At 44.3% G+C, this 26,297-nt stretch overlaps 1 protein-coding gene across 2 annotated transcripts in view; it reads right to left on the bottom strand.

The window, feature by feature from the left end:
• epha4l (eph receptor A4, like) overlaps nt 1-20,780 on the bottom strand; it is a 60,042-nt gene extending 39,262 nt beyond the window's left edge. Inside the window, exons 1-3 of one of the 2 annotated variants that reach the window (XM_086260795.1) lie at nt 20,508-20,780; nt 18,653-18,720; nt 15,249-15,912 (exon numbers count right to left, since the gene is read on the bottom strand). In XM_086260795.1, the coding sequence (XP_086116921.1) occupies nt 15,249-15,912; nt 18,653-18,720; nt 20,508-20,604 (829 nt within the window). In that variant the 5' untranslated portion in view covers nt 20,605-20,780. The remainder of the gene's footprint in view (nt 1-15,248; nt 15,913-18,652; nt 18,721-20,507) is intronic. The other variant, XM_086260794.1, reaches the window with a different exon arrangement.
• Nucleotides 20,781-26,297: the final 5,517 nt, after the last annotated feature.

The raw sequence follows: 26,297 nt of genomic DNA, 5'->3' as shown, positions 1-26,297 counted from the left end.
CCCAACTTCCTCCCTAATTCCTCTAAGTTCACCTTAAGAAGGAATATTAGTACAATGGTCATATCGCAGAAATCTAAAGTATTCCACCCAGCCAACTTCACAACATACAATACAATTGCTTAAAGAATGAGAGTCCTGAAAGTAAATGTAAGGAAAAGAATGAGGCACTTCAAAAAAAAAAAAAGACTTCAAGAGAGGAGGGTAGAGAGCAGAAATTGTTAGGACTTTGAAACGAATGGAGAAGAGCTACAGCAACAGGATGGAAAGATGAGGAAGAGGTGCAGGCAAACAGATCCATCTTTGTCTGGTGAAACACTATTTGACTTGGCTGCATTAGGTGGGAGCCACTCAGATTCCACATTTGCGCCCATGCCAGGTCGGCAAGGGTGGCACCACCCAAAGCCGGGCATCGTGCCAACTAACTAAGGACCTTTTGTGACCTGAGATTCACACAGCAGGTGGGTAATGGGCTATAATTCAAGGCAAACAAGACAAGTGAAACATACACAAACAGAGGCATGCAAACTTCTGTGCACCTGCAGACCCTCAGGTATGAACACAAAAGCCCTTCAAACGTCCTCTGGACTATGCAGATTCACTTTGCAGAGCCATGCATGCATGCAAATACACACAAAGATGCACATATCAGCTGAACAGGCTTTGTGTAAGGAGGTTAAGCACAGGCAGCACAGCAGGGACCAGGGGAGGTAAACAAACACAATCATGGCATTGTCTTGGTCCAATTTCCTCAGGTTCTCTGGGGGGGGTTAGTGTCTCATGTTGGATATGTGTGTGTCTGCATGTGTGTGTGTTTAGCATACTTTCCTGACATTGTTTACAATGAAAAGAGCCGCATTTCAATTCAGTTATGACAAAAAAAATAAATAATAGGTAGATAGGTGTGGGAGGTGGGGTGGTATGCTAATGTTGTTGTGTGAGGGGACACTCGCAGGGGCGCACACGCTGCTAAACAATTGGGGGAGTTTAACTATTCTGCTCGCGGTGAGTCAAGGAGAATGAGGCAGGAAAGGGGAGTATGTGTGAGGAGAACACACACTAAGAATAGGTGAAGAGGAAGTGATAGGGAAGCGGTCTCAATGGGGCCTCGTAGCCAATTCTGTAAACAAGTGTAAACCACTTGTGACATTGCAGTACAAATACACAACAAATCACTGCACAGACTCAAGGTGACACATGCTCAATGCACAGCTTGTTCACTCGCATATCCATTTTTTCTTGCACAGTGCATAATACGTCACACATACGTTCTGAAACTGGGAAATACATCAACATCACGAGCTTTCTGCGCAAAATGGGAGAAAATATCACGACAGCTAAACAAAGGACAATCTAGCTATGCGTCAGCTGAATATATACATCACACACTACGAAGCGAACTTGGTAAGATTAATGCAAGTAACAAACAAAAAATGTGCCTTTGTGATTAATGCATGTGTATGATGATGTTGCTATTTCTCTTGCAGGGTAGCACTGACTGCTTGCTGCTGATTACCACTGAGGCTGGGAAGCACGATTAACAAAAGCTAAACTAAAAACTAAAACTAGATGTGAAAAAATCATTTTTGTTAGTTAGCTGGTTATTTAAAATAATAAGAAAAATTTGACTTTCACCAAAACAGGAAAACTAACTGAAACAATTTTGTGAATTAAAAAAAAATTATTAAAATAAAATGAAAGCATAGACAAAATATCCTGATTTCTAGTGTTTGCTACTTTGCCAAAAAAATAAGTCAATATTAAAAGCCGCCTGCTGAGGCCTTTATGGTGGTGTTTATTGAGACTTTGGATTACTATAAGACTGTGAATCTGCTATTTTCAAAAGGTTCAGTGTTTTTATTCTAATACCTGGAATCATTTTCCTAAATCTTGCCTCTGACACATGCCCTCCCATACATTATTAATTAATAAAGACTAAAGCTAAGACTGAAACTAATAAAAACTAAACTAAAACTAAACATTTTCAAACAATAAACCAAAAAAAACAACAACCCCAAAATACTCTGGTAACTCACTGAAACTAGCCTAAATTAAAAGCAAAAAGTCAAAATGAAACAACCAAAAACTAATTACAAAATACAAAACTATGACAACTTCTTGGTAGTAGTGTGGCCCATGACACATAAGAAAACACCAACATATAGAAAAAAGGTTGCAAAAGCACAAAATAAATAATAAACAAAAGAAAAAGAAAAAAACAGAAGTGTTTCTGGGGACACATTAATGTGACAGACCAGCTGTGACAGAAGCGACAGAGACCAAAACATGTGACGAACTGCTGGAGGATTCACCGGCGCTGTGAGGGAGATGTAAGGTAATGTGTTTTTTAATTGCATCATTCATCTAATACTGTAGTTACATGTTTGCTATTAACCTTTTCCTGTTAGCTTCTTACATTCTGGTTGGTTTGTCACCCTAAAAACACTTTTGTTGTGTTGGGTCAACTTTCGTGTGTTTTTTTCTATTTCTGTTGTTCTGTTGCAGAAAGAAGAGCCTCAATAATTATTAAAAGGTGCTTCAAGATCTAGATATGAGTAGTTTTTAACTAACATAATAATCTCTAAATGTTCCTTCTATCTGCAAACTCGGCGTGGAACCAGCTGCAAAAGAAACTAACTCTAAGCAGCTGGTCTCAATAAATAAATTTAAGGTGATGTGGATTTGGATGAGCACTGTTTGTTTTATGTATGTGTGTAAGACTAATATGTCTTCTTGTGGGTGTTGTTCTGGAACCACTGTTCACTCTCATGTCCATTTTTGCTGGGAAACTCAAACATCTTATGTCCAGATTAAACAAAGCGTAAATTAAATTAATTAAAGTTTTTTTTCCAAAAAAGCCCATAAATCCGACCTCTCTGGCCTGGTTGCCACAGGTGTGTGACCTCAGGTGGAAACATTGCAGCTGGAAAATTGTTCAAATATGATGTAATTGCTACATTTCTGCAGATAGCTCAAAGCAAAAATAAACCTTAACCTCCATCACATGTATTCTGATATCCAGATAAACATGAAAGCAGAATGGCTAAACCACTGCCTGTAGCTGTGGATTTTCAACATTAATTTCAGTTGTCTTTTCAAACGGAACACATGGTTTATTTAATCTTTAGTTACAGCGGAAGAAAAAGGGCTCCGACTTACACTTGGATCATTAAAAACGACTCCACAGTGACAAATTCACCACGTAAAATATTTACACCGAGCTTACATGTAAGTTTAGATGACTCCACCACGACCCCGTCGTAAATCAAACACGCTCCACCACACGCACACGGGACGTACAGTTTGTCAAATGAAAGTGCGCGCACATCTGTCAGCGCTTAAGCTCACACATGCAAAAACTTAAATTGCTTCGTTGTCTGCGGTCTCGGGGGCGAGTTTAACATCAACCTTGACGGTTTCTCAGAAGCAGCTCGGTGCAGAGGTTGCAAAGGGTCGACTTATGGGTGAAAAAGGGAGGTATTTTTAGGTTGTTTGTTTAGGTAATCTACTTGTAGCTCCCAGACGACAGGCTGTCTGGGGCCTCAAAACACCTTCTATTGTGCATGTGTGTGCACATGAGGTGTGTGTGTAGCCCTGGGAATGCTGCGCTGCCATTGTGTCTCTGCACTGGGGGACACGTTTTTGATGCTCTGGATGTGTGTGTGTGTGAGTGCACACATACACACACACACACACAGGTTACATAAAAACTGTCCCGGGTCACTGGCTCTTCAACAGCTCATGTCAGCCCAGTGACGGCCTGCTGGTCTCCACCGCGACTGTCCCTGCCCTGCCCTTTGACCTCACCTGGTGTCACTCAGGCCTCATCAGACCACTTTCCCCCTCTCTCTGTCTCTCTCTCCTCTTGAAACAGAAACGAGGTCACTGCCATCATAGAAATGACACCTCCCATCCTGAGCCTCCCCCCAGTTTGAAACTGTGTTGACTCCTGCTCATGCTGCATGCCTTGACATGATGTGTGTACACTCCTAAGCTGGCAGCGTATATGTGTGTCCAACAGCTGGATGCATACGCTACCTTGCCTAACCCCCAGAATAGTTAAACCTAGCCTTGTGGACAGAGTGGAGAGGGTGTGTGTGGGGTGAAGGGCGTGCAGGGTTTGTAACAGGAGCCTCGGGTTAATGGCTGCTGCTCTGACAAGGTTACTCTGCTAATGTGTTTTAGCCTTTAGCTTTGATGTGACAGCAGACACACATGCACAAGGATGATATTGGAGGGGGCAAACAAAGGGATATGAGGTAAAATGCACAGCGTGCTTTGAAGTAAGTGTGTGGGCACCACCGCGGTCGAGTTTCTGTGTCGTGTTTTTCACATTCCTCTAACTCTTTACATTCTTCCAACACAAGCATATCTACAGCTCTCTCTGCCTTTCCTTATCTCTTCTTATCGTTGCGATTTATCACCTCTTAAGTTGACGTTCTGCACTTATCAGCTTTGCTGATTGTGAAAGCAAAGAAAAGCGCTCATAACTTCCTTTATTCTCCCGCTTAATGCCGTCAATAATCAAGCTCCAACCTCCAGGCCTGAAAAGTAAAGCCAAGAAGAGTAAAGCCAAAACCTGCAATTCCTAATGTAGCCACTTGAGGCTGAACCAATGCCCATAGATGCCAATGGAAGAATGCTCTAAAAGAAAATCCCAACATGGTGGCAGCCGAAATGCTTAAGCTGAGGTTTCAAAAAGCAGAATCCAAAAATGAAGAAATGCCCTGGTGGCTTGGTCTGTCTGTTACTATATACAGTCTATGATTTCAGCACACTAAAACCCAATACTAATGTAAACACAACATATCAGGACATATAGCTTTGGTTTGAAATTTTTTTCCTTTTTAAAAAAAAAAACACAGCAGAAGCTGCTTTTATTGAGGAGGTTAGCTCTGGTGTCTTTCCAACTCAATGCACTCTTTAAAGGGTCAGTTCACTCATGCTCCCTGTAGGCCCAATGAAAACGGTTCAAGATCAGGTGAATCAAGTCTACAATACACACAGCTGATATTGACTGTAATATCTACCGCAGCTGCCAGAGGTCATGACATGACTACACTACGCTTGTTCAAAGAGGGATCACCACCCATACCCCCTCCCCACTTCACCTTTCACATCTCCAGCCATTTATCAGGCCACTAGGAATCAATTCATCTTGCTTTTTCTTTTATTGTCTCACACACACACACACACACACACACACACACACACACACACACACACACACACATTCCTTCTGTCAAACAAAGTCACTTTTTGGTGCCCTTGTTTGATTTCAATCGCTGTCTTTTCTCTTAAGCTTGATCCTATCTGTCTGCCTCGCTTTCTCTCCCTTCCTCTTTTTTTCTTCCAGCGATACAAGTCTTCAAGGGAACACGTTACTTTTTTTTTCTTTCCCCTTCTAGCAGTATTTGAAAACTCACTAGATATCAGGAAGGATCAAGGTTTCTAATCCCAGAGATGTGCCCTGCCACGGACATACCTCAGCCTCTGGCTGGAGATCAGCAACTTTGGGTTGCTGACCGGCGCAGCAAGAGCTCCACATCCCCAAATTACATTTCAGCTCTCCTGCACAGAGGTTACACCTCAGAGGCAAGCCCACGGTGTGTTTGATACACATGTACGTTGCCATATTTGTGTGCATACCCATCTCAGCAATGTGTCAGCCACCTGTTCTCAAAATTCTGGGGTGAAATCAAAACTGTAGACGGCAAAAAACGTGTTAACAAAGGTAAGAAAGAAAGCTTTGCTTTTCTTGGAGAAACTGGTGTCACACATTGAATAGAAATATAAAGCTACAGCTAACAGACAGTGAGCTTTGCAGACCTTGAGGATACAGCACATGGGCTAATGTAGTTGTAGGCTGTTTTTTCACCGGAATCATCAACTGTACAAAAATAACAGACGTAGACATGACCGACTGGTTTGTGGACTAACAATCTGAAAGTTTTGTATTTGGTCAATGTTCTATATTTGGTCTATATTGTAAGGTAAAGACCTACAGAGAAATGCAGAGAAAACCCCAACAAGATGGCAGACAGACACAGATACCGGCTAACTGAAACATATAAATTCCAAATTTTCTCACATTAACAAAAAAAAAAAAAATCTGACTTCACTGACAGCCTGTTTACACAAATAACCACATGGTTTTTGGTTATCATCCCGTATCCCATATAATAACTATTACAACACATGCACCAAAAAGCACCAACAGCAAAACAATTCTGTTCAGTTATTCAAGCTAGTGAACGTGAGGTCTAGCAGAGAGCTCACAGCCACAGCTACTTACGTCACCATTAATCTGGCATAACTTTAAGACTTCTTGTTTTTTGTACTGAGTTGAAAACACGTTCATTTGCAGTGTAAAGATGGGAATTCTAACATGGGAAGCTTCCAACAATGACTTGCATTTTTAGCCAGCCTTGAGTGTCATTACAAGCATTTGACACTTGTGTATTTCTTCATTTTTCAGCCGCAGACCTTGCAGGGACTGACTGCAGTGTAAAGGCAAAGAGAATACTCTCCTTGTTCATCATCTACAGTACAGATGTAGCTACGGTCCATTGGTGTGGCAATGTGGATAGCTCTAAATATGGCACTACATATGAGCTTCAACCATTATTAGAACAGAGGCGGTACTCGTCAGAGCAGTTTTACATTTACTTCATGGTTCCAACAGGCAGGGAATCAACATGCTAGAGCTGAATTCTGTTAGAAGTGTCAATTTAAGCAGTCAAACATATGTTTTAAGTTTTAAAAAAATAAACTTTACTATTTATTGTTGGCCCTACATGTCTTAATTTCTGCACTTAAGCCTGTGTTGTAAATGCAACCTGTAAGTTGTAACCAGCTTCTCTGTTTAAGCTTTCTCATTACCAAAAAACAAGCCATAACCTAATGCACCGACTCCTCCGCTGAAGCACCGATTCACACGCAGGCGAGCGTAATGTCAGTTTAGGCTCTCCAAACTCATCTTCCATTGTCTAAGATGAAGGAGGCTTTGGATGCCCAGAATACTTCCTCCCACTTCACATCTTTAATCTGTTTTCCTTGCAACAATCTGCATGTAGTCTTTTATTCTAATCACACATTCTAAGTGTGTGTGTGTGTGTTTTTCCAGGGAGAATGAAGCACTGTGCCACTTCCTCCTATGCTGTGATTAGAAAAGGGGGATCTCGGCTCATTAGAATGGGCACTGCATCCAGTCTCAGGGCCCATCAGATTACACAGCCGCCCTTTATTGCAAGGCTTTTTGTCATAACCCCTAACTGATTGCTACGGAGCTGCCTTTGATTTGGCCACTGAACTCTTTGCCCTCTGAGGAAAAAAAAGGATGATGACGAAAGAGAAGAAAAAGACCACCTAGATACTATTGGATGGTGCTGGATTGTGTGTGTGGTGGGAAGGGGGGGGGGGGATCTTAAGTTGGAAATCAGCAGGAGAAAGAGAGAGGGAGAGATAAAACATTTCAAGGTGTTTGCAATCAGCCTCCCATTGTCAGATACTGAAGGAGAGCCGGCCGTTCATCTGAGGGGCTGCTGAGCTGCTTTGTCTGCAGGCAGAGATCGCGCACTGCGATTCGGGATGTTAATAGAAGTTTCTGATACAGCATGTGATACGCCTGCTGAGACAGATGCACTGAATAAACACGGGCCAGATAACGGTTCAGACACACACACATTTACTCCGCGTCCGTCTGCGCTGGTGATCACTAACACACTGCCCCAGATCGAAGGGATTTCCGTGCGATGGTGAACCGACAGATGAAGTGCAAAAAAAAAAAGAAAGGCAAGGTTGCCAGACTGGAACTAAATCTCTTTCCACTTCACTCCCTCCCGTGTTTTTTGCCTCCTTTTCTCCCTCCCTGTCTCCTCATCTCGGATCTCCTCTGCTGTTCTTGGCGAGTGAGGTCCGCTCTGCCTCTCTTTCAGCACAAAGAAGGTGGCAGAGGCCCTCGTTCTCTTTCATAACCACTCTCTCTCTCTCCATCTCCAAAACAGTTCACCCATGCCCACTTGATGGCTGTCCACTTCTCCCTCTCCGTCGGCCTTTCTCTGCCTATACATCCATCCATCTCCCTCCACAAACGCCACCTCTTCTCTCCGTCTGCCTGCCAGCTCGGGGAGAAAACAGGGCTTTTTTTAGGGGGGGGGGTAAGGAAAATCTGAAAAGTGAGCGAAGGAGAAAGAAAAGGGCAAAGGAGCAAGAGGGAGAGTGTGCAGGAAAAAAGGAGGGAGAAGAAGGGGAACAGCCTGAGGAATGGGGGAATGGCAGAGATGCATGGGGGGTGGAGGGGTGGGGGTGAAAGGACTGCAGGGTTGTGTTGGTAGAGAGCTGGGGTATTGATTCAGGGCCTTTTGACATGCTAATTTGCTTGCTGACTGCTTTAATCGCTCCCTCTTCCCATCGCGGGCTTCAAAGAGAGGATGCTTTTCAAAGAGGAGAGGAGAGGAGAGGAGAGGAGAGGAGAGGAGAGGAGAGGAGAGGAGAGGAGAGGAGAGGAGAAATGTTATCATCCTCATGGCCCATATGTTGTTAATGCCAGCTGACAACCATGTAAGCTGCACTGTTACAAACATAGTGTACTTAAGAAAAGTAGTGTGTCTTCACAATATCGAGTGTATTTCAATGAAATTAAAATGAGCTGAAGGCTTAAATGCTCCATTATAGGTTGAAAAAGCAGATCATTACAAAAAACGGATTATTCAAAAGTTTAAAGCAGGTCCAAGTTCATCAACAGTTGCTGTACAGTGTTAGAGATTTGTGGCCTTAATAGGGAAGCAACGGTATATTCTGTACTCTGTGGATCATTCGTTCCCACTGTGTACCACAGTGTCCAACCAAAAACAGAAGTCCCCAAATTTCCCTAATTAATTTAGCTAAAACAACACCTGTCATTTTTTCCAGTGTGGCTAAACTACCTAATGAAAAACCTAAACAAAGCATCGAATGGAGCCGATTTGACACTTGTTGCTTTTTCAGTCAGACCCACTGTAATCAAAGAAAGATTTCCGTCTGCAGTAACTTGTCTTTGGCAGGAGTGCTCTGTCATGGGAGAGCGGCAGCAAGACAAAAAGCACAGAACAGAGCAAGCCCTGACGATAACAGATATGACACAGATTGAAGCAGCATGACAGGAGGAAGTGGATTGTGAATCTGCTTGCAGATGTGCAGCAGGAGGCTAAAGCAGGATAAAGAGTGGGCTCATAGAGAGTCTGGCCGAAGATATGTGTAGAATGTATTGAGCAGTCAGCTGATGTGGGTTAGCACTGAGATCAGCTGATCTGCCCCCCTGGTAGCTACTTTCCTTTTCATAAAGCTTATAGTTGGGGCTGGATCAGGTGACCCTGAATCCTCCCTTAGTAATAGACTTCTGAGGGCTTCCCATAATGCACTGAGTGTTTCTTCTTCTCTCAACTTTTTTCACCTTAGTGTAATATACACCACTCTGCATTTGATCATTAATTATTATTAATCTCTGGCTCTCTTCCACAGTGTGTCTTTGTCCTGTCGCAGCAGAAGTCCACCACTTTCCGGGAGATTTCTTGGTGACAGTGGGAAGGGAGTTTTTCCTTCCCACTGTCACCAAGTGCTTGCCCTAAGGGACTCAACTGATTGTTGGGGTTTTCTCTGTATAATTGTAGGGTCTTTACTTACAGTATAAAGCCCTTGAGGTAAGTGTTGTTTTGATTTGGTACTGTATAAATAAAAACTGAATGGAGTTTGAATTGCTTGACCTAGTGCTGCGCTCGATTTAAATCTATTCAAAACACTTATATCAATCTGATTCCAATGACAACAACATTTAGTGCGCCTTTAAATAATTTTTTCAGAAAACAGTCCTGGTGATTTATTGAATCCTTTAGCTCATTTTAAATATAGTTACTAGATCTCTCTTCCAGCTGGTGTTAGAAACAGAAATGAGGCCCAACTGTAAATTGTGACAGAGGAGCTTAAGTTGCATAGAAAAAGAAAAAAAAGAAAGAAGGAAAAACATGGATAAACATGGATACTTGTAGCAGCATAGTCATACACCCTGAGGTATAGCTGGCACTGTGGGAGTACTGCAGCTATCAACCCGGGTCATGCTTGATCACCGGTGGCTTCCCGCCTTAAACAGGGCACGACGAGAAGAAACAGAGAAGGGTGATGAGTGTCGAGCCATGAAGGGAACAAACACAGAGGCAGGACGGCCGCCTGAGCAGGAAAAGCATTTCAGCACCTCGACTAATGATGGCTGTATTACCACCAGCATCCCCGCCCCACCTCCCTCCTCCCCTTCTTTACCATTCAAGTAGAGGGAAGATTTGTGTGAGCTGAGAGGACTGCTTCTTTTTTTTTAATCAGAAGAAAACAACAGCAGAATATTTAAAAATCCCTTAAGCAATTATTTTAGCAGGAACGAGGAAGAAGGGAGGAGGAGTTGAAGGATTCCTCGTGAGACATTTTGTCGTCTCTTTCTGCATCTGTTGTTCTTTGCTGCTCTCCGTTGGTAATAGCCTCCGTTCCTCGTCTCTATTCAGCGGCACAAAATGAGCCTCTCTGGTGGCAGCGAGAGTGATGAGTACATTCACCTCCATTCTGCTGCACTCTGCTCGGAGTGCGGGTCTGTGTGCGCACGAAATTAAAACTAAAGATTGTGAGTGCGCGCGTGCATGTATCTCACTGCTTCGTCTATTTCCATGCATTTGCCTGGATATATAGAGTTTGTTTGCACGAGCATACGTGTGGCAAATGTTTATCCCAAGATGTAGATGACTGGGGTTTGTGCGCACGCTCTCGGGTGTCACTCGCGCATGTGTGTTCGCTGGGAGAGTGACGGGTGATGATGTTTGGTGTGCCGCCTCCCTCCCCACAGCGAAGGTAATCTCATTATTCAGCCCACTTCCTGCTGCTGCCACCAGAGACAGGCTGACAAACACTAACCACCTCGACGGCCGGAGCAGAGAGAAGAAAAGGGGGGTTAAAAGAAGAAGAGAAAAGGAGGAAAAAAAAGACAGCGTGAATGGGTGAAAATTGCTTACAGAAACTCGGCAGTAAAAATGGAGGGCTATGAAAGGAGAAAGAGACATATGAAAAGAGGAGGAACGCCTGTGAATAGCCGCTGAAGCAACAGGAAATCTGAAGAGACAGAAGACATGGAACAGAAAGAAAAAAAAAAGACAACCAAAAGGAAGATGCAAATGCTTAATTTGTGTATATGTAGAAGAGAAGGAAGAAAGGGAGCAAAACAGGGGTTGGAGGAGTGGTGGTGGGGGGAGAGAACAAGGGACTGAGTTTGTGGATTTAAAGTCACCCGGGACCGGCGGGCTAAATAGAATTATGTGGTGAATTTAGAATGATGCTCCCAAGCGCATATTTAACACTGTCAACAGAGGGAGGGATAGAATGGGAGACCTAGATACACACACACACACACACACACACACACACACACACACACGCACACACACACACACACACACATATAATGAACGGAGCACAGGAGAGAAACTTCATCCGTAAAACCTCTTAATCCAATACCAATGAGAGTTTCCAGCTCAGCAAAGACTGCTGAAGCAAAAATGCTCCGATCGCACACCGACATCACAATCGGGTCCTGAACACACACACGTGCACAAGCAGGATTTAAAGAGGACACAAATGCACAGATGGAATTTAAAGTGGATTTTACCATGCATTTGCTTATTTTCTGTCTTTTATATGCTGTTACATTAGTGGATGCTCATATTAAACATGGTACAAGTTTTGATTATTCAATTTGATCCAATTCAATTTGATTTACATAGCGCCAAATCACCACAGCAATCGCCTCAAGTTGCTTTATGTTGTGTGGTAAAGACCCTATAATAATACTAAATGATGTGATCAGTGTTTCAGACAGTTTTTCCTACTTTTGGCTCTGTGTGATGTCACATGCAAGATGCATCCAAGCAGGGTTTTGGGGCGATATTACATGTTTGTATTTAAACCTAAATACAAAAAAATAAGGGGTTAGGGTCTTTGGAAAGTAGTGATTATGGTCAGAGTAAGCCTCAGTTCATATAATGTCCTCTCATACACTTTGACAGTTTAAAACATGCAAGGCAGGGCCTTCTGTCTGATCTGTGGGACAGACCACACAGCTGATGAATCGGAATCACGTTAAAACTGGGTTTACAACAGAATTAGACTAAAGGTTGAACATTTAGTTTTGATAGTTAGGATTAGGATAAGGCTCTAGAGAAAGCTCACAAAGAAGTAGAAACTTGTTTGTGTTGTGATGAGAGGCAGTTATGAGTGAAAGCTTCACAGCTCAACTATGTGCAAGCATTCTGCAGTGTCAGAAGCATCTGTCAACTTCACACCTTAAACAAGCTACTCATCCCCAACAAACACACATGACAACAGAAGCAGCTTCGAGGGAAACAACTTAAAATCTGATTCATGAAAAAACAACTGCCAAAAACGTTATTTCGATCAATCTTCTAATCAAGAAAAAAGCGGGCAATTATCATTTCTCCATGATGATACACATGATGGGCCAAAGTGCCCACCAATCTCTTCTTTGCATTACCTCAGAGACACTCCCGCACTTCCAACAGCAGGGACTCCCTCACCAGATGAGGAGTGAGACAACAAGCTGACCCCCGCGCCCTCCCCACAGAGTGGGCGAGGTGGTTAACAGGGAACGAGATCCCAAACACAAACAGACAGTCCCCGCTCCTTAGATCAGGGGGCCCCTTGGCCCACAGTGCCCCGGTTGTCCCTCTTGCCTTGGCCCTGGCTATACACCCTAGTCACCCTAGGTCCACCTAAGGCACAGACACCCATACACACTCCCCCTACCACAGCTGTCAAAACCCTGACATCTTAATCAATCCTGGATCCCCAACCCTGTCATACACTGCAGTAAGATGGATGCGGAAGGGGATGACCCCTGACCTCTGCCAGGGGTAGAGAATACAAGTCCTACATCCCCTGTCAGCTCCCCCTCTAAATCCTTCTCCCCCTCAAACATCACCAGTCTCAGACGGCTCCGCTGCTGCCCCAAACAATGATGGAGGGGAGCCCATTCATCCTGGGCTGGGAACCAGGGGCCAGGGTGCCCTTGTAACCCTGCACGTACACAGGACAAGCACACACACACACCACTCACACAACTGCACCAAAGAAAACCTTTTAAACAAAAACAGTTTGAACTTTATCAAACCACCTCATAGGCTGACACTCTCATACACATTTTCAAAACAGCAAAACAATACTGAAAAAAAAAATCACACCTTAACTCATGTTTCCTTTAATTTCACCCTCACCACAAAGAAACCCCAAACCTCTGCGTAAGTCTGTTTGTCAACACGGGCATAGAAAAGCGGAGGCCCTCCCCCCCAGAGCCTGTCACATGGGGAAATATTAACCAGCTCATCTGTGCACTTGAGGACCAGCACCTTTTAACCCACAAGTCCCTGACCCACAATCAAAATAAAGCCAACACATGTTATCCAGCTGAAAGTGAAATTTAGAAAGAGAGTAGAACTGTAGGTAAAAGTGAATAGAGTGGGCGTACTGGCACTGTAAACTTAAACAAACTCAAGCAGATGCAGTGATATGGGGACTAAATGGATATATTGGCTTGAGCAACAGTGCTGGTGCCAAGCTGGCAAACACTACAATACTGCATTAGTCACATAAAATCAAAGCTTCCAAGTCCTTTATTGCCTTCTATGATGACTATAACAGCTATTTATCTCAACGAGAATTAAAGGGAAGAGATAAGAAGTCATTTCCAATGAAGCAACAAAATGGAAGTTATGGTATACAATATGAGATCAGGGTTCTCATACTGAGTCATAAGAGGTTGTTGTGGTAAACTGATTGCAGATTTCTCTCTCTCTGCTTCTCTAAAACTGACTCTGGATATAGAAACCTGGCTGGAGCCATCTGAACCCCGAGGAGGTGGCAACACTCCAGGAGAATTCTTACTGATCGTACAGTGCGCTCAACAAATAAACTCTGAACTATACACACAAACCTCCATCTGTGACTACTTGAACCCCTTTGCCTTTCCCCCACCCCCGAGCAGCCAGTGGTAGCCCTAAATCACCAGACCTGTTTGTCATGCAATTAGTCCTCCGAGATAAAGGCTGCCTCGTAAATTAGGAGAGGTGTAGTAGTCCGCCCCCCTGTTAATCACCCGTGCCCAGCCTCTGACCCCTCACTGCTGCGGCCCACTGCTTTCTGTGTGATGTTGGTGGGTGGTGACGACCGGGGTTTACCAATAAACTTTCCTGGCAGAACTGGCATCCGCTCATCTGGCCAGCTTACAAGTGTGCCCCCAGCTTGGCAAAAGACTGATCAACAAAACAGCTGCTGAATCCTACTAGATGTTATTAACATCACAGTACTGTATACCATAAGCCACAGACCACTGGGTGCAATGAAACAAGGGAGTTAAAGTGGGTCAGAGGCAATCAAAAATGCCATTTATGAAGAGCTTGGAAACTGACAGAAATTTGAAATGATCCATTGGTGGGTTTTTGATTGGCATTCCTAGGATCATTTTAAATTCACCAACAGGCTTCAAGCTCTATCATGATTGTGATTTTAAAAAGTCTGAAGGGGGAAGCACTCTGTGCTGACCTTAAAACCTCATCAAACTGCCTGGTATAGGATCACGGCAAGCCAAGAGTAGAATAATTGTCCACAAAGGGCTATTCCTCTCCTACCAAATAGAACTATTTCAGCCCCATCTCCCAGCTGTGTATTTTTACTCCTCTCATACCTGCTTGGAATTATAAACCCTTTTCTCTCTCTCCTTCTCTTCCTCTAAAGCTGTCTATCTCTTTTCCACAGCTTGGGGCTCTATTGGGAATAAGAGAAAGAACAGTTAGGGGGGGTGAAAGACACAGCGTTAGTGCAAACCAGTTGGGGCACTAGTCTCCTCTCTCCGTGTCACCAATTCTCCTGGGATGCATCCCACTGCACAACACCTCCCAGTGGGCCCACTAATTACTCCATTTACAGTCATCTCCGCTTCTATCACCCAACTAAACACTGGAGAGAAGGCTGTAGAGAGCTAGGGAGCAAGGAGATAAAAACATCCAACGGAGAGGGAAGAACAAAGAGAACAAAACACACGAGATAAAGACAAAAAGACAGAGACAGGATATTGTAAGGGTGGGATGGACTGGAGGAGAGGGGCGACGGTGGTCTATAAATCGAGAAAGGAGCCAAAAAAATGCCATAGACAAATATCAGTTCCTTACCTTGACATTCTGAATTGCGCTCCTCGTATCCAGGGTTGCACAGACAGTTCCCAATGGGCACCAACCACTCGCCGTCTGCCCCGCAGTACATCTTGGGCACCTCCTTCTCCTCTGAGTTATCCACGCATGAACCACGAACTTCCACAAGTGAAGAAGTATCAGCTCCAGTGATAGTATCTGGAAACTGGGCCAAATTACGCACGGCTAAAGGACATTTCTTATAGAAGACCCTGACAGAAACAAGTGCAATGCACGCCCCAACATCCTGGAAAGCCAAATAGAAACCCTTGCGGTTCAGGGCTCCCACATCCCGGACTTCTGTGTTCAACTTCATGATACGATCGCCAATGTCCACCTGAGTGAAGCTCTCATCTGCGGCGATGGTATCGATCTTGCCGAACTGGTTCTCTCGGATGTAGCGCTCTTTGTCGTTGTTGGACTCGTAGTAGTAAAGGTTGAAGGTTTCCTTGCAGGTTCCCATGACACCCGGGAGACTATTGCAGTCTCGGAGAGTGAACTTAATCTCAATGTAGACTCGCTGGGCACCTCCTCTGGGGATCCAGTCAGTGCGGAGCCAGTTGTTTTGATTGGGTTCCATGACATTGCACACCTGGTACGTCCGAATGGGGATGTTCTTTTCATCCATAATACTCACTTCCTCCCACTGGGGAAAGGAAACAAATAATAAAATGTTAAAATCAGAATCAGAGAGACTTTATTAATCCCAGAGGGAAATTCTTAAACTTTATTCATCTCCACCAGGTCACCAGTGACTGGTTTAGAGTTAGTTTCAAATCTACCCCTTTATATGGAATTTTCCTGTATGTAGCTTTCCCAAATTAAAAGTGTTCAACAGAGGGCCAAATGCATAGAAGAGCTAATTGGAAAAGTTAGATCTTCCAGTTTAAACTGTGCTTGTTCAGCAACCTAACCCTAAGTGGTTCCCTAATGACTGGGTGGATGACGAGAGTTTAAACTTTAAATCTGCTTGTGAAAATGGTATTTTCCAAACAGCAGCTAAAAGGAACCTGTAAAGAAAATTTGTTCAACATTAAGAACATCTAGAAAATGCCAGACATAAAAGCTCTCCTAACTGCCAATGTGTAATATGTAACCAATTAAGCACCAAGTACATATTACACGGTGCCAGTTTGCGCCAAGCAATACAGCGCAAAAGAGCATTTTGTTGGTTTAGCCAAGCAGAGCAGTTCATCGATGGCTTAAATTAATGCATATTTTATGAATGACACCTAATAGAGTTGTGCAAAGATATTAATATTTATTGCTTCTCCTCCACTATGAAGGAAATATGTGATTAGGTCTCTGGCTCAGCAATGCCTACAGTTCAATTACTTGGTGAGCTGTACACAAAATCTTCGTCTCACACACACAAACACACACCTAGGCATTAGAAGATTGCTAATGATCTAATGTGCGCCTGCTCTACATCTGCATACATGATTGGCACTGATGTCAGTATGAGCTTGCGCGGGGGGTGCACAGATTACCCGGTGTGGTCTGACTTATTTTTTACCCAGGGAGAATGTTTGTTCAACTCGTAATAAAGTTTCTCTCTCTACACGGCACCATTGAGGAAACGCAAGTATTTCTCGAGAGCCTCGGAGCAGCCCGCTGCCTCTGATTTTTTTTTTACCGTGTGTTTTAAATAGAGCCTTTGACTGAGCTGGGCTGTAAACAAGAGCAGACAAGCTTTTGGCCGTTGTCGTTTCAGCCATTTAGAAAACTGCACAAAAAAGAAAAAAAAAATGAAACATGTGAGTCAGGCTGCCAGATTTTACTTGACGCCTTATCATAAACAATCTGGATTTAAGCCTTATTTCCCCAAAGCAGAGTGGTACGATAATGCTAAACATAGCTGTGGCTGTAGGATTTAGAAAAATGTCTATCATTTCCCTCCTGCTCTCTGGCTTCAGCCCCGCTTTTGTTGTGGAAATCAAGCACCGCTGAGATAACGCTGCACCTTTCCCCCCGCCGATAGCAAGAAAGAGGGAGAATAAGGCCAATTGGTCATAATGAGAGGGTGAATGCAGGCTTTGCGCGGCTGCCGGGACCCTGTCAATCACTTGCTTGTGATAAAATGGCTGAGGGGAGGACCGGAGCGCAGCACCGATCAAGTTCATTTAGAGAGGCCGACAACAGAGCTCGCAACAGATGCACAAGATGAGATCCTGCTCCCCTGGGTTCATATTCATTAGCTGACATGGCGGTTGCTAATTTGTATTCATTTTCATAAAACATTAAAAGGCTTAATTGTGGTTTTCATCACATTTGTGCAAGCAGGACAACTGGAAGAAGTGACTTCTGACTGACGATCACTAACCTTATGTCGTTTGAGTGACCCTGACCTCTAAGCTTTGACGATTTGTGATTTTAAAATTTATTTATTTATTTATTGGCCTTTGAAATTTGTTTTTTCCCCCCAGGTTTGGACAATCAGAGGACAAAAAATGAATATTTTATCTAAAACATCAAAACCTACTTTTTTATTTATAAAAGGCTAGTTAGGGTGAGGGTTAGTTCCCAGCATGCATCTGAATACATATTTACCTGTTTCTATACAGTCACGTTTAGGCTAGGTTAAGGCATTGCATGTGCCTTACGTTTAACTAAAATCTAACACTTGTGGCCATCGTGGGGCCCTCTGCGGCCCCTGTTCTTTCTCGTACCAGATCCACTGTAGCCCAATTAGAACCACCAGAGATCACACATTCTGTCGATCCTATTCCCCGTTGCTTTGTAGCTGGTCATACTGCAGGCAAGAGCTGAACCCCACTGCACTTTCCCCCCCTCATTCATCCATTCCAGAGGACCCTCTCTCAGCTGCCAAGTTCCTCTCCCTCTCGCTTTCGCTTCGACTCAATGGTGGAAAGGGATATAAAGTTTCTCCACAAAGGCCGATTCAATCCACGGTCTATTCAGGAAACCCGACGCCCGCTGGAGTATCGGTCCCCGCATCTGACCATTACAGAGTGGTTGGAGAGGAGGGGAGCAGAAGAGAAAGAGGAACAGGGCTTGTGAGGTTACTGGGGTGCTTACACACCCCATGGTTCTCAAAGCAGCTTCCTGAACCCGATGTGGGTCTCGAGGTGGGTTACAGGTGGCCTCTATATAAGATAAAAAATGAATTTATTCATTTTTTTGTGAAATGATCTAATCCTGAGCCCAGATGCACACAAACACACACACACACCAACACACACGCAATACAACAACAAAGATATTCCCATAAAATGCTCTCCAGGACAGAATCTTATCAAAGGGGGCTGTGTATCTATTTGGCGGATCACTCTACAGCTCCTGCCAACAATGGATATCATCTCTCTATTTTTTCCCAATAGGGGACCATGCGTCCTAACAAGGGGACACTTCTTTGCAGCACTTACCCCTCCTTCTGTCGGGTTGGAGACCCATCCCAGCTCCCCCTGTACAGCTCTGGAGTCCAATAACGTGACTGGAAAACAAGAATGAGAGAAGTGAGCATGCAGTCTCAGACCGTCCACACAACATCAGCACTGGCATATAATCCAATTAGGCCTTACACTCTGAGGAGGAGAAATGGCTTCCTTTTTTTTAAATGATTAAAGCAAACACACACACACACACACAAAGCTTTAAAGCGATTTATGTAGTTGAGGAAATCTTCTCATGATGATGGTTCAGGAGTAAAAACTGTGGGCCAGCAAGTGTTACAAAGATGTACATGTGAAGGCTTTGTTCTGCGTAATTCCTTGCTGTGCCTAAGAGATGTGGTTTGATTGATTTTCGTTAAGCAAAGGGATCTTCTATCAACGACAAACGCGTTTCCCCCGGAGCCTTTCACATCGTGATTTTATCGGTTGCTCACCGTCGGCTTTACGCGTTTGACTGAATCCTCGTGCGTAAACTTAAAATAAAAATTAAAAAAAAAAGAAAAAGCATTTTATAAAAGGGGAAAAAACACAGTGACAGACAGAAAACCGAACACAATACTTTCTCCAAAAAAGTAAAACATCACGCACAAGAAAAATTCACGCATATATTTATAATTTAAAAAGGGATCAAATTTATTTTATATTTGCGGTCCTTTAAATTTTCTTTTAAATTCCCACTGAAAGGAAAAAAGCTTAATCAGCTGCATGTGTTGTAAATAAATAAATAATTAAATAAAAAACCGAGCACGTAAGCACATGAAATACATCATCGTGCACAATGAAGACTCATTTTAAATTTGAATCTTTTGAGTCCCAACTAAACGGCGCTCGGGGTTTCTAACTGTGGACTTGTTGTGTCGGACAGCTTTGCTGTGCCGAGCAGAACAGACGCACACCAAAGAGTCCGTCAGAGAACAGACGTGCAACTAATGGGCTCGTCTTTAATAAAATAAAGTATTGATTTTATTAGTGTTTACAGTAGAAAGTGGGTTTGAGCCTCATCTGTAGCGGACCTAACACGCGGCGCTCCGGGACTCGAGCAGGCGACTGCAGCCCCGAAGACCTCCGAGCGCATGTTTTGAATGAGATACACCACACTTCATTTAAATAGTTCTCATTTTAACACTTGATCCTTTTTAAGTAAACGTGTATCTGACACATCATCGGCAAAAAATCTTGAATGAATCGACGACAAATATTTTGTTGTGTCGGCGTCAATGTAATGCGCCAGGCAGGAAAGCTAAACTTTTAGAATTTATTCGGATTTTTTCCCCTAAATGACGAAGTGACAGCAGGAGACATCGCTGCGGATGCTTCTGAAAATGATGGATTAAGAGCTGCTTTGTCAGTCGGATGTGTGGTTTGCGAGTCTCCAAACTGACTCGTATATTCATTTGGTTTCTCTTTTTCGACACATGTTTGTGCGAAGTGCTTTTTAAAATTGTATTTATTTTTTTTTTGGGGGGGGGGGGGGGGGGGGGGGGAGCAGATGTCTCCTTCACTGTCCTACAGAAAACAGCACGTATTGCTGGAGGGGAGAGGGGGCAAAAGTATCAGTACTCCCAGGCTTTCCGCAGCTGGCACGATCCAAGTCCGACCCAAAACAACGGATGCGCGCTCGGTCAGGCACTTCTCACTCCAGTTTCGCTCGCATAAAAGCTCCGCAGAAGCCGCTGAGTGCGTAAAGGTGACCCAACTCGTCGCGGCTCCACGCACTCGCAACTACTGGGGCTCGGCGAAGTGAGCCTCCGCGGCGCAAAAGCCGCACAGACGCGGGGGAGCGGGGATGAAGTCCCGCCGCAGTTAATTTTCCTCCCAGCGACCTTACCTTCATTTGGGGGATATATCCGTGACGAAGAAAGAGATGTAGAAATCCCAGAAATAAGAAAAGTGGCCGTGAACAAAATCCCTGCCATGAGTGCCATTTGTGTCGGTGCTGCGTTTTTTCCCCTCTCCTCTTTTTCTTTCGGTGCTCTTCTCCCAGGTCCTGCTGTCTCTCTCTCTCACTCTCTCACACACACACTCTCACTCACTCCCTCGCTCTCTCCTCTCTCTCTCCCAGTGGAATATGGGTCTGAAGCGGACAGAGGGGGAAGAGAAACGCACTGAGCGCTCCACAGCCAGGAGGCGGGTCCACTCCGTGCGCTCTGACGCGGACTCCGTCAATCCATATAGGAAACGAGAAGAACTGGGGGTGGGAAGAGAAGAGACGGGGGAAAATAATCATTAACTACCCCCCAACACACACACACTCACACAAATAGGCACACACCTCTGCACACACCAAACAGTGGTCACTACAGTTCAGACGCATGAGACTGGGAATCATAGCGCACATTTGTCCAACTCACACTGACTGTGAGCTACAAGATACAATCTGCCTGGTGTGTGTGTGTGTGTGTTTGGGGTTTAGAAAAAGCAACACCTTAACTAACTGTAGAAAGCGCTCCTGAACTCTCCAGTATGGGAGTGAAATGCACTGCGTCAGTCTCAGTCCTTCGCGCCCGCAGCACTCTCACTGTGCTGATAGTTCGGCTCCAGGTGAGTCCGAGGTGAGCGAGCCGCACCGGACCAAGGTCGCCACCTAGCGGACAACTCGACGCCTGTTCTCCAAAAGAATGAAAGGGAGAAAAATTGGATTAAAGAGCAAGTGTGAGCATGACCTCCCCTAACATTACACAGAATTGCACTTTGTAAAATTGACAATGCACGTTTCAGGATGGGTGGCGAGCTTGTATTGGATTATTGTCACTTGCTGTTATTCTGATATTATCACGGCTTTATGGGTATTTACGATGAAACCTATAGGCACAGTGCAGCGTGAGAGAGGCAGACCTGGTTGTCTGTTGAGCTCCTGCTGCTGCTGCAAAAAAGCAAAAAGCAAATGGTTGTTACCCCTGCAGTTTTTCTTGAAACAAAGGCGGCATTGTTCACATCTGAGAAAAGCCAGCTGTGTCCACGTTTAAGATTTTGCCCAGGGTGCTCTCACTCATCTTTGTCCTCCTACACAGGTCTTTCTACTGCTCCCATGAGATGCGCCCATTGCTGTGGCTGACAGGCGGCCTCTCAACGATCTGCAGAGAAGACTGTCACTGTGTGGGCAGATTAGGGCTTTCTGCATCACCACACACTGCGGCCGGTGACTGCAGCCAGGCTTCCGCAAACCACGACCGGCACCCTTTGAATGTTGTGTCTCCTTTGGAGTGAAATGTGGCCTTTTCACAGATTACGAAGGCAGTGATTCAGCATGCCCTCTGCCTTCATTGTCCTTGGGCTTGTCATTGTATCCCTATCAGCTGTATGGCTGCCTGTTCTTTCTGGGGGTTGGAAAGTCAAAACAGATTTTTTCACGAAGATCAGAAAAGTATTCCAGCGCTGTGTGCAAACTGCTGTTTTAAAAATCCAAAATGCACCTGCATGCATTTTGGATTTAGACTGCTTCATTCACAGCCCAGATTGCAAAGGCGAGCCAGCAAGGGCGAGAGCCATTAGAAACTTTCCTCACTCTCAGCAGGTGTGTGAATGCCTTTTTTTCTGGTTGTTAGTTTTTTCTCGTTTCATACATATATGAATGTGTCTGTGTGGATATATTGCCAAGCGCACCAGCTCTTATCTGCTTTTGTAGCTGTCACACCAAACTGAAGCTTCCAAACTGTGGCTATGATATGTTTATATGTGCCCATACAAGGAAACATCCAGGAGTTCCCTCACAGTGGTGATCTCATGGCAAATAGACTTGCCTTTGTCTTGAGTGATTCAACAGACATACTGTGGCTTTGTTTTCCCCCTCATAGATGCCAATAAAAAAAAAGAAAGACATATAGAGTGTTTTTGTGTCTCACATGCTCTGAAAGGGCAGCTCTTGAGTCCTGATCTTGGATTGCAAAAAATGAGGCTGATTTAAGAAAAAGATGGAGAGATGAGTGTGTGGGTTTATGTTGTTCTCGTCGGCCCTGGACACTCTGTCTCATTGTGGCTTTATGGTCTTCCTAGTTTGTCCAGTGTAATGATGCAGACAAAGCATCTGGTGTCCACTGAAATTGGTCAAACAACCCAAAATATACATTATACCTCTTGTTCGTCAGTCAGATGTGGAGCCTGATCGGTGACTGGAGTGGTGCTTTTGATCTTCGTAGACCAACGGTGGCAAAGGTTTGAAGCAATGACGAGGGGCAGCAGTGGTGGTCGGGACAGGCTGCTAGTGGGCGGGTGGTGTCTCTTGTCTCCCTTTATTTGAGCGGCTGTGTTTTTGATTGATTACACTCCCATCGTTTCCTTTATGCTCCTGTCAGACTGGTGGTTTTCTTTTCTGGAGTTGAGGGAGGGTGGGTGGTGGTGGTGGTGAAGGGGGGGGGGGGGTAACTCCCCCCCCACACACACACACTACCACCACCACCCCTCTTTCTTCCCTCCACCAGCAAACTCCGCTTTCTCCAGATGGCATCTGCTGCCCACACATCTGCATTGTGTGCCAATCATGCACACCGACTCCAAATCTTTTGCTTGAGTTTGCACACACACACAAACACACTGATATGCTACAAAGTCCAGCTTTAACATTGTGTAAGTTTTGATTTTTAAGTTAAGGTGTACAGAATTCATAGCACACAACAGTAATTAAATTAAGTGAACATCATACCTCATGCAGTAACTAAAAACCATCCTGACAGACAATATTTCATGATTTAGTCCACAGGACTTATACAGCTCGAGGACAATGAAGCTATCTTCCAATAGTGGCTATATCATATCTCATCTCTATCTATACCTCATCCTGATGTGACACATACCGCAGTTTTGTCAGATCCCTGTGTGTGTGTCTCTCCATTATACACGATATGTCTATCGTCACCTCGAGGACCACCATATGGGCCACAGAGAGTTTTAACAGTCCTACAAACTCTGTGTAAGGGTAGTGAGTACTAGAAAGACTGGAGGTAAAATGAGTTGTGTTTTGAACCCTCAAAGTCAGCGTTATGGACACCACTAGTGTGACTTTTTAGGAAGTCAGAAGTGGTCATATTTGGTTTAATGGGTAAAGTGCTGAGCTGTTAGCTAATGCTAGCAACGTTGGTTAGCAAGCGACATTCATCCATCCATAAACTGCACTACAATGCAATAGACGCAAATATGTGTTAATGAGTGATGTGTAACAGACGTATAAAACACTGGAACCTCACTGAACAAAACTGAAGTACAAATACAGCTCAGAGGTCCAATTCAGTGATTCCAGCAGAGATGAGGCCTAGCAGACCGCTATCAGCTACAGCTGTCAGAACACTTGTCAGTCCAATTCAATTCAATTCAATTCAATTTTATTTATATAGCGCCAAATCACAACAAAAGTCGCCTCAAGGCGCTTCATAGATACAGAGAAAAACGCCACAATCACATGACCCCCTATGAGCAAGCACTTTGGTGACAGTGGGAAGGAAAAACTCCCTTTTAACAGGAAGAAACCTCCGGCAGAACCAGGCTCAGGGAGGGGTGGCCATCTGCTGCAACCGGTTGGGGTGAGAGAAGGAAGACAGGATAAAAGACATGCTGTGGAAGAGAGACAGAGGTTAATAACAGATATGATTCAATGCAGAGAGGTCTATTAATACATAGTGAGTGAGAAAGGTGACTGGAAAGGGAAAAACTCAATGCATCATGGGAATCCCGCAGCAGCCTACGTCTATTGCAGCATAACTAAGGGAGGATTCAGGGCCACCTGGTCCAGCCCTAACTATATGCTTTAGCAAAAAGGAAAGTTTTAAGCCTAATCTTAAAAGTAGAGATAGTGTCTGTTTCCCGAATCCAAACTGGAAGCTGGTTCCACAGAAGAGGGGCCTGAAAACTGAAGGCGCTGCCTCCCATTCTACTTTTAAATACTCTAGGAACAACAAGTAGGCCTGCAGAGCGAGAGCGAAGTGCTCTAATAGGGTGATATGGTACTACAAGGTCATTAAGATAAGATGGGGCCTGATTATTTAACACCTTGTATGTGAGGAGCAGGATTTTGAATTCAATTCTGGATTTAACAGGAAGCCAATGAAGGGAAGCCAAAACAGGAGAAATATGCTCTCTCTTTCTAGTCCCTGTCAGTACTCTTGCTGCAGCATTTTGGATTAGCTGAAGGCTTTTCAGTGAGTTTTTTGGACATCCTGGTGGTGGTCAGAGGGCCCGGTGGCGCCAGTGTCCGGCAGCCTCGCCTCTGTCAGTGCGCCCCAGGGCAGCTGTGGCTACAATGTAGCTTGCCATCACCAGTGTGTGAATGGGTGAATGACTGGATGTAGTGTGAAGCGCTTTGGGGTCCTTAGGGACTAGAAAAGCGCTATACAAATGCAGGCCATTTACCATTTACCACCCTGATAATAATGAATTACAGTCGTCCAGCCTGGAAGTAATAAAAGCATGAACTAGTTTTTCAGCGTCACTCTGAGACAGGATATTTCTAATTTTAGAGATGTTGCGCAAATGGAAGAACGCAGTCTTACATATTTGTTTAATATGTGTGTTGAAGGACATGTCCTGGTCAAAAATGACTCCAAGGTTCCTCACAGCGTTACTGGAGGCCAAGGTAATGCCATCCAGAGTAAGAATCTGGTTAGATACCATATTTCTAAGCTTTTCAGGGCCGAGTACAATAACCTCAGTTTTATCTGAATTAAGAAGCAAAAAGTCCAAGCAGCCACACTCCTACCTTTAAGTCTCAACAGCATCCAGATGGAGGAATTTGTTGTTGTTGTTTTTTTGTTTGTTTGTTTTTAATCCAAACCAGGTCTTTGTAGTAGGTTGTAAACCTGCTTTTTAATGCTGTTTAATTCCACAAGCTGAGCCTGTGGTATATACTATACCAGGGGTCAGCAACCGCATGTGGCTCCGGAGCCGCATGCGGTTTTTTAGTCGTTACAGTGTGGCTCGGGAAGTATTCCGCTGAAGTGTGTTTTATTTATGTTAGTTCTTTTTTAACTTGTAGTTTAAAGTGGAAGATGATTGTGATATTGAAATATAAAAATACAATTATATTCTTTTATTTTTTCATTGCTCAAAATAAGCGTCCCACTCGCGGAAGCCGGTGTACCCGCTGAAACGCCGTGAATTTATCGAGACTTTCAACCCCAGGTAGGCCAATTATGGACCTTCGGATCCACATTATGTCAGCAGCGATTCTCCACCGTGAACTATGTTAAAAACAAACACCGCTCACGCCTCACAGACGACAGCTTACAGTCCTGCGTAAAGATGCCCCGATTTGCAGACGCTGTGCGCAGAGGTTCAGGAGCAGAAGTTCCATTGTAAACATATCACGGCAGACCTGACGATGTTTGCATGAGCAGGCTTTTCAGCATGTCTTTATTGACCACTTTTCACACACGGTTGCTGTACGTATACAGCCGGCTGTAGCTTTTCAGCTCACAGCCCGACGCACACCAACACAACAGCATAGATGGCACAGACGTTAAGGCGGTGAGGCGTGATTGCGGGTGCCGCTCAGGTGCGTCCCCTCCCCTGCAGCGACGCTGCAGACCACGCCCCGCCACACACATTAACCAGGTAAAATACATATTTAGGCAGAATTTTGCAAATATCTATTTTTCATTTTTCAGCAGCATAATGCTTTTTTTTTCCCAAT

This window comes from Aulonocara sp. 'chitande type north' Nkhata Bay, linkage group LG14, assembly GCF_057382095.1.
Source record: "Aulonocara sp. 'chitande type north' Nkhata Bay isolate Kocher_YH1m ecotype deep benthic linkage group LG14, A_spYH_male_GT1.1, whole genome shotgun sequence".
NCBI lineage: Eukaryota > Metazoa > Chordata > Actinopteri > Cichliformes > Cichlidae > Aulonocara > Aulonocara sp. 'chitande type north' Nkhata Bay.
The sequence above is the reverse complement of the archived record's forward strand: the minus strand, read 5'-3'. Positions and strand labels throughout refer to the sequence as shown.